This window comes from Mus caroli, unplaced genomic scaffold (assembly GCF_900094665.2).
Source record: "Mus caroli unplaced genomic scaffold, CAROLI_EIJ_v1.1 scaffold_7573_1, whole genome shotgun sequence".
Lineage (NCBI taxonomy): Eukaryota > Metazoa > Chordata > Mammalia > Rodentia > Muridae > Mus > Mus caroli.
In genome coordinates, this window is record NW_018389359.1 from 77,687 (window position 1) to 86,448 (window position 8,762).

Below are 8,762 nucleotides of genomic sequence, written 5' to 3' on the forward strand. Positions count from 1 at the left end.
AAAAAAAAAAAAAAGGACCACTTAGAAAATGAGTATCCAACTAAATTAATTGCAGCAGAAAAATACCTTTCAACAAGTAAAGTTGAAATAAAGGTGAAGTCACAGAATGAACTCAAGGATCCCCTAATAAACACCTGTAAATGGATTTGAAAGTCATAGAACAAACGTCAATATCTATTCCAAAAGTTTAAAACTAAAACCCACAACCACAGTTGGTGATCTCTAATATAACACTTGAGTGAACATGGGAAATAATTTACTTCCTTCAAGGCCATGATGAAGAAATGAAACAGGATTTTTTTCCCTGATGTGAAAAACAACTGTGGTGTTACAGTCTATAATGAGATCATCAACATACATAGGGTTTTTCTCTTATATAAGTGTTTTCCATTTTCTGACATCAAGATGATATAAAACACTGTAAAATATTTACATGCATAGACACATGGCCAAGCTATTAAGAAAAGTTTATTCCCTGGAACCAGGTCAGGGTTTTCCATCTTCCTATATTTTCTGCTATATAAAAGCTTAATTTTCTTGGAAATCAGCATTCATGCAATCACACAAAGCCACAGACAAAGCATAGCCTAGATGAAGCAAGGCAAATTCTAGGATGAAATCATTGGCTGGGAAATAGACATAATAGCATAGAACATAAATAACAGCCAAGCTCATATGCTGGTTAAGGCTTATTATAAATATAAAGGCTGTGTGTCTTTTACCTGAAAAATAAATGGCCAAAGGTGGCTGGTTTGAGATTTCTCTACAATACTTAAAATGTTTTATCACATCAACAGAAAACACACAAATATGCACCTATAGTTTTACACATGAATGAGTTATTTAATGGACTTAAAATGAACTGTGAAATTTAAACCAGTTACCTTCTCAATGAAATTGAAAGGTCTTTTGAACCTATGAATTTACCCATAAAAAAATAAAATAAAGATATCATTACATTTGAGCAGATAGTTGACACTTGCTAGAGTTTTTCTCAGGAATAAATAATTTTGTGTAACTTAATGAAAGTGGATTGGCTAAAAATTGTTCCAAGTCCATCAGAGTCCTATACTGCTTTACTTATGTGTTCTCAGAGGTTGAAAAATTACTCTGATGTGCTAAAGTAACAGATTTAGTATAAGCTAAAGGCTTTCCTCTTACAGAAAGATACAGTGAAGTGCAAAGTTTTAACTGAAGAACTACATTTGTAGGGCTTCCCTGCAGCATGGATTTTTACATTGTGTACATTCATAAGTCCTCCTCCCCAACCTCCAACCTCTGTCTCCCCAGTGTGTGCTCCTTGATGCATTGGGAGATAAGTGTGTTGGGATAGGTTTTACCACACAGATAATATTCAGAGGGTTTCTTGCCAATACAAATATGTTCATGATGATGAAGACTATGGGTACTTGTAGATTTTACCATATTGTATACATTCATAAGCTTTTCCTACAGTACGAATTCTTTTATGCTTTTGAAGATGCCTGTGACATACACAGGCTTTCACACATAGATCACATTCATCGGGTTTCTATCCAGTATGTATTCCTTTATGTCTTTGGAGGCTATAGTGTTGTAAAAAGGCTTTCTCACATTTATTACATTTATAGGATTTCTCTCCATTATGAATTCTTCTATGCAACTGGAGGTTACTATGTTGTGAAAAGGCTTTCTCACATTTATTACATCTGTAGGGTTTCTCTCCAGTATGAATTCTTCTATGTGACTGGAGGTGACTATGTTGTGAAAAGGCTTTCTCACATGTATTACATTTGTAGGGTTTCTCTCCAGTATGAATTCGTCTATGCGACTGGAGGTTACCAATTTGTGAAAAGGCCTTATCACATTCATTACATTTGAAGGGTTTCTCTCCAGTATGTGTTCTTTTATGGTTTTGGAGATGATGATGTTGGGAAAAGACTTTCTCACATTGATTACATTTGTAGGGTTTTTCTCCTGTATGTATTCTTTTATGCTTTTGGAGATCACTGCTTTGTCTAAATATTTTATCACATTCATTACATTTGTATGGTTTCTCTCCACTATGAATTCTTCTATGATACTTGAGGGCATTATGTTGTGAAAAGGTTTTCTCACATTTATTACATTTGTACGGTTTCTCTCCAGTATGAATTCGTCTATGCAACTGGAGGTTACAAATTTGTGAAAAGGCTTTATCACATTCATTACATTTGTAGGATTTCTGTCCTGTATGTGTTCTTTTATGATTCTGGAGAGTATAGTGTTGTGAAAAGGCTTTACCACACAGATTACATTCATAGCATTTCTCTCCAGTATGTGTTCCTTTATGTTGTAGGAGATTACTGTGACTTGGAAAGGCTTTTTCACACTGATGACATTCATAAGGTTTCTCTCCGGTGTGAATTCTTTCAGGCATTTTAAGATGGCTGTGATCTACAAAGGCTTTACCACATTGCTTCCATTCATAGAGTTTCTTTCCAGTTTGTGCTCTTTTACGAAGTTGGAGACTATGTTGAGCAAAGGCTTCAACAAATTGAATCACTCCATGGGGTTTCTTTTCTGTATGAATCCTTTCATGTCTTTGGGCATGACTGTGAGCATGTAAAGCAAAGGCTTTACCACGTTGAGTATATTCAGACACTTTTTCTGTACTCTGACTTCTTTCATGCCTGAGAAGAAAATTGGCACATTTGAAAGCTTTATCACACTGAAGAATAATTTCAGATATATGAATTAATGGTACTACTGTCTAAATATAAAGAGGAATTAGATCTTAAGATTTTTATCACTTTGCTTACATTCATACAGTTACCCCTTCATTATGGGTTGGTTTTCATCTTCAGGGATACCTGAGAAGGTATGAGCATGTATTACATGGTTCAGCTTTATATATTCTTTTTCTATTAGAGGGTTTTCCCATATTTGAACAAAAGTAGGAGAACTCAGGCCTTTATCACATTAAGTGTATTCCAATTTTTCCTAGACTGTGGATCATACTTTATTTGCAAATATAGTATTGTGAATCAGGAGAAAGTGAAGCATTTCCACATTCCTAGGACTCAAGAGAATTTTCTACAGAATGAGGTTGCTGATGTATTATTGCCAATGAAGCTGGAAAACTAATGATATGAAACTTGTATCACATTCAAAAAGTCTACCTTAACTGCAAGCAAATGCATGTTTCCTAATTGTTCTGGGAGACAGAGAGGGGTACACTACTTCACTTAATATCCCTTAAGTACACGTGGCAGGTATCCATTAGGACATATGATACATCTATAAAAGGACAACTAACAAATAAAAAGTTAGAACATTTCATTTACTGAGTATAACATTTTGTTCCTCAGAGATATGTGATATAGGGACTAAGGTTACCATACAACATCATTCTTACCTCCCATAAGCTTCTCGTCTCAATCAACTTAGCAATGTTACTACAAATATACGAGTAACACTATCTTTACTATAGACTATTTGCTTCTTAGAAGATTTTGGGCCTATATGTACTACATTTTAATGTGTATGGCTTTTACATAATGAGAAGAAATGGATTGCCAGCTGTACAGTGTAGCTCTAATATGGCTATGTTTCAAATGAGGATATACACTAAGACACTATTTGCGTGTCCTCTTTCTTAAAGGAAGCCTTGCAAAACCAAATCAGATACAGGACCCTGAGGACTATGGTTTTGTTAGAATGTAAGAATAACCAATACACTTATAGTTGTGCTTATTTGCACTGCTGCTTTACTTTAAAACCTTCAGCTCATATTAAAATTTCTTCAGAGGCATATTTGTATGAGCTTGCACATGAAAACTACCTTCTGCATTCTATGAAGCCACAATTACTCTGATACCTAAACCACACAAAGACCCAACAAAGAAAGAGAACTTCAGACCAATTTCCCATATGAATATCGATGAGAAAATACCCAATAAAATTCTCACAAACAAAATCCTAGAACACATCAAAACAATCATCCATCATGATCAAGTAGGATTCATTCCAGGGATGCAAGGTTGGTTCAATATACAGAAATCTATCAACATAATCCACTATATAAATAAACTGAAAGAAAAAACCATATTATCATCTCATTAGATGCCGAGTCAGCATTTGACAAAATCCAACACCCGTTCATGATAAAAGTCTTGGAAAGATCAGGAATGCAAGGCCAATCCCTAAACATAATAAAAGCAATATAAAGCAAACAAGTAGGCCACATCAAATAAATGGAGAGAAACTTGAAGCAATTCCACTAAAATCAGGGACTAGACAAGGCTGCCCATTCTCTCCTCACCTATTCAATATAGTACTCAAAGTCCTATCCATAGCAATTAGACAACAAAAGTAGATCAAAGGGATACAAATTGGNAAGGAAGAAGTGAAAATATCACTATTTTCAGATGATATGATAGTATACATAAGTGAGCCCAAAAAATCCACCAGAGAACTCCTTCAGCTGATAAACACTTGAGTAAAGTAGCTGGATATAAAATTAATTCTAACAAATCAGTGGCCTACACAAAGGATAAACAGGCTAATAAAGAAATTAGGGAAACAACACCCTTCAAAATAGTCACAAATAATATAAAATACCTCGGTATGACTCTAACTAACCAAGTCAAAGATTTGTATAGTAAGAACTTCAAGTCTCTGAAGAAAAAAATCAAGGATCTCAGAAGATGGAAAGATCTCCCATGCTCATGGATTAGCAGGAGTAATATAGTAAAAATTGCTATCTTGTTGGAAAGCAATTTGCAGATTTGTTGGGAGCTATTAAGACAACTCTTGATCTCTGAATTGGGCCTCTCCCCCCCCCCAGAAGAAAAGGGGGTCAAAAGCGGGCCACAGACACACCGATTCCGAGAATGTTCCAGCCCTACAGATTCTGAGAATGTTCCAGCCCTAAGCCATCCTGACCTGACCACACCCTGATACCACCAAGTTCCTGCTTTCCCGTGTAGCTCCCAAAAGAAAGAATTTCTATTGCCCCCCCTCCCATAAGTACTTCTCCTTTTGCTTGTATTGCCCTACCCCTCCCACTGATAAGTATCTGTACTTCCNCTTTTNCTTGTGCATTTAAGCCTTGGGCCTTTGTCAATACATTTGGGGCTTTGATGTGTCGTTATTTGCACAAGGCCCTCGCCCCTCTCTAACCCCCATTTGGTTCTTAGGAGGAGGCCCCCTCCAGACCCTCGAATAACTGGACCTGCTGGACGGGTCACAGATTCAGTGCAATCCCCATCAAAATTCCAACTCAATTCTTCACACAGGTAGAAAGGGCAATTTGCAAATTCATCTGGAATAACAAAAAACCTAGGGTAGCAAAAACTATTCTCAACAGTAAAAGAACCTCTGGTGGAATCACGATGCCCAACCTCAAGCTGTACTACAGAGCAATAGTAGTAAAAACGTATGGTACTGGTACAGCAACAGACAGGTAGATCAATGGAATAGAATTGAAGACCCAGAAATGAACCCACACACATAAAGTCAGTTGATCTTTGACAAAGGAGCTAAAGCCATCCAGTGGAAAGAAGACAGCATTTTCAACAAATTGTGCTGGCTCAACTGGCAGTTATCATGTAGAAGAATGCGAAATGACAGCTGGGCGTGGTGGCGCACGCCTTTAATCCCAGCACTCGGGAGGCAGAGGCAGGCGGATTTCTGAGTTCGAGGCCAGCCTGGTCTACAAAGTGAGTTCCAGGACAGCCAGGGCTATACAGAGAAACCCTGTCTCGAAAAACCAAAAAAAAAAAAAAAGAATGCGAAATGATCCATTTTTTCCCTCCTTGTACAAAGCTCAAGTCCACATAAAACCAGACGCACTGAAACTTATAGAGGAAAAAGTGGGGAAGAACCTGGAAGATATGGGCACCGGGCAAAAAATTCCTGAACAGAACACGAATGGCTTCTGCTCTAAGATCAAGAATCAACAAATGGGACCTCATAAAATTGGAAAGCTTCTATAAAGCAAAGGACACAGTCAATAAGACCAAAAGGCAACCAACAAACTGGGAAAAGATCTTTACCAATCCTAAATCAGATAGAGTGTTAATATCCAATATATAGAAAGAACTCAAGATGTTAGACTCCAGAAAACCAAATAACACTATTAAAAAATGGGGTACAGAGCTGTAAAGATGGCTCAGGGGTTAAGAACACCGACTGCTCTTCCAAAGGTCCTGAGTTCAAATCCCAGCAACCACATGGTAGCTCACAATCATCTGTAATGGAATCTGATGCCCTCTTCTGGTGTGTCTGAAGACAGCTACAGTGTACTCACATACATAAAATAAATAATCCTTTTTCAAAAATGGGGTACAGAGTTAAACAAATACTTCTCATCTGAGGAATACTGAGTAGCTGAGAAATACCTAAAAAAAATGTTCAACATCCTTAATCATCAAGGAAATGCAAATCAAAACAACCCTAAGTTCCAACCCACACCAGTCAGAATGGCTAAGATCAAAAACACAGGTGACAGAAGATGAGAAGAAAGAGGAACACTCCTCCATTGCTAGTGGAATTGAAAACTGGTATAACTATTCTGTAAATCAATTTGGCAGTTCCTCAGAAAATTGGACATAGTCCTACCTGAAGATCCAGGAATACCTCTCCTGGGCATATATCCAGAAGATGTTCCAACCTGTAATAAGGACACACACTCCACTGTGTTCATAGAGGCCTTATTTATAATAGCCAGAAGCTGAAAAGAACCCAGATGTCCCCAACAGAGGAATGGATAGAGAAAATGTGGTACATTTACAGAATGGAATACACAGCTATTAAAAACAATGAAATTATGAAATTCTTAGACAAATGGACAGATCTGGAGGATATCATCCTAAGTGAGGTAATCCAATCACAAAAGAACACACATGAAATGCACTCACTGATAAGTGGATATAAAAAGAAAGACCAAAGTGTAGATACTTCAATCCTTCTTAGAAGGAGGAAAAAATACTCATGGAAGGAGTTACGGATCAGGGACTGAAGAATTGACCATCCAGAGACTACTCCACCCAGGGATCCATCCCAGAAACAACTACCAAACCCAGACACTATTGTGGTTGCCAACAAGAGCTTGCTGACAGGAGCCTGATGATATAGCTGACTCCTGAGAGGCTCTTCCAGTGCCTGACAAATACAGATGTGGATGCTCACAGCCATCCACTGAACAGAGCACAGGGTCCTCAATGAAAGAGTTAGAGGAAGTACCCAAGGAGCTGAAGGCGTTTTTAGGCCCATAGGAGGAACAACAATATGAACTAACCAGTACCCACAGAGCTCCGTGAGACTAAACCATCAATCAAGGAAAACACATGGTGGGACTCATGGCTCTAGCTGCATATGTAGCAGAGGGTGGCCTAGTCAGTCATCAATGGGAGGAGAGGCCCTCAGTCCTGTGAAGGCTTGATGCTCCAGTGTAGGGGATGCCAGGGCCAGGGAGCTGGAGTGGGTGGGATAGGGAGGAGGGGGACGGGAGGGGGAGAGGGGATAAGGGATTTTCAGAGGGGAAACTAGGAAAGGGGATAATATTTGAAATGTAAATGAAGAAAATACCTATTACAAAAATAATAATAGAAATAAATAAATAAATAAAAAGAAAATTACCTTCTCTGTCTCCTGGAACTTTGACAATGTTCTTCAGTAGTTTTGTCGTCCCAATTAAATCCTAAAATAGAGTAACAGGAAATGTATGTGTGGAAATTAGGCAAAATATAAGTTAGTATCTTCAATGAACCTTAGAATTACACATGATTTATTCACCAAACTCTTTGTCCATCTCAATTGAAATTACAGAAGTGCATCAAAAGAAACTGTTTTTTCCAATTTTAAAACACGAAAGGGAACTGGGCGTGGTGGCGCACCCCTTTGATCCCAGGCAGAGGCAGGCAGATTTTTGAGTTCGAGGCCAGCCTGGTCTATAAAATGAGTTCCTGGACAGCCAGGGATACACAGAGAAACCCTGTCTCGAAAAAACAAAAACAACAAAAAACAAACAAACAAAAAACAGGAAAAGGAATTCATAGTCTTACCTATAGCACTGAGGTTCCTGTAGGTCTCCAACATGACATCTTTGTAGAGCTTCTTCTGAGAAGGATCCAGCAGAGCCCACTCCTCTTGAGTGAAGTTCACATGCACGTCCTCATAAGTAACTGCATTCTAGAGCATCCCATAAACGTGTACAAAAGAAAGCACAATAGAAACAACATCGGGCATCTATTCTTCATAGGCAATGTGTTCATACAATTCTGGGGCCTACTCCACTTATTCCACTTATTTACTGACACTGAAGGTCTACCTTGTTTTTTTGTTTTTTTCCTTCGAGATAGCGTTTCTCTGTGTAGCCTTGGCTGTCCTGGAACTCATTCTGTAGACCAGGCTGGCCTCGAACTCAGAAATCCGCCTGCCTCTGCCTCCCAAGTGCTGGGATCAAAGGTGTGCGCCACGACTGCCCAGCTAGTTCTACTTTAACTACCAAGTCATATTAGAAGTTAACTTAATAATGAAGTTCACCCTTGTCATTTCTCAGCCCTTTAAGTAGGATGTAGCCTTTCTAGAGAAATGTTAATTACAGACATAAAGAGGAGACAAGCTCTACAAGATCTATAGTGCTTACCACACATCAAAGAAATTGAAGTAACATTAACAATTACTAACTATAAAAATCAAGCTGGGGCTGGTGAGATGGCTCAGTGGGTAAGAGCACCCGACTGCTCTTCCGAAGGTCCAGAGTTCAAATCCCAGCAACCACATGGTGGCTCACAACC

The 8,762-nt window shown here is 38.4% G+C and overlaps 1 protein-coding gene across 1 annotated transcript; it reads right to left on the reverse strand.

The window, feature by feature from the left end:
* Positions 1 to 1,191: 1,191 nt before the first annotated feature.
* On the reverse strand, positions 1,192 to 8,154 carry LOC110288073 (zinc finger protein 431-like; the record flags this gene model as incomplete). Its single annotated transcript, XM_029473797.1, has 4 exons — positions 1,192 to 2,172; positions 2,326 to 2,651; positions 7,603 to 7,663; positions 8,028 to 8,154. Coding segments are annotated over 4 exons (1,155 nt in total), but the record flags the coding sequence as incomplete, so codon positions are not given.
* Positions 8,155 to 8,762: the final 608 nt, after the last annotated feature.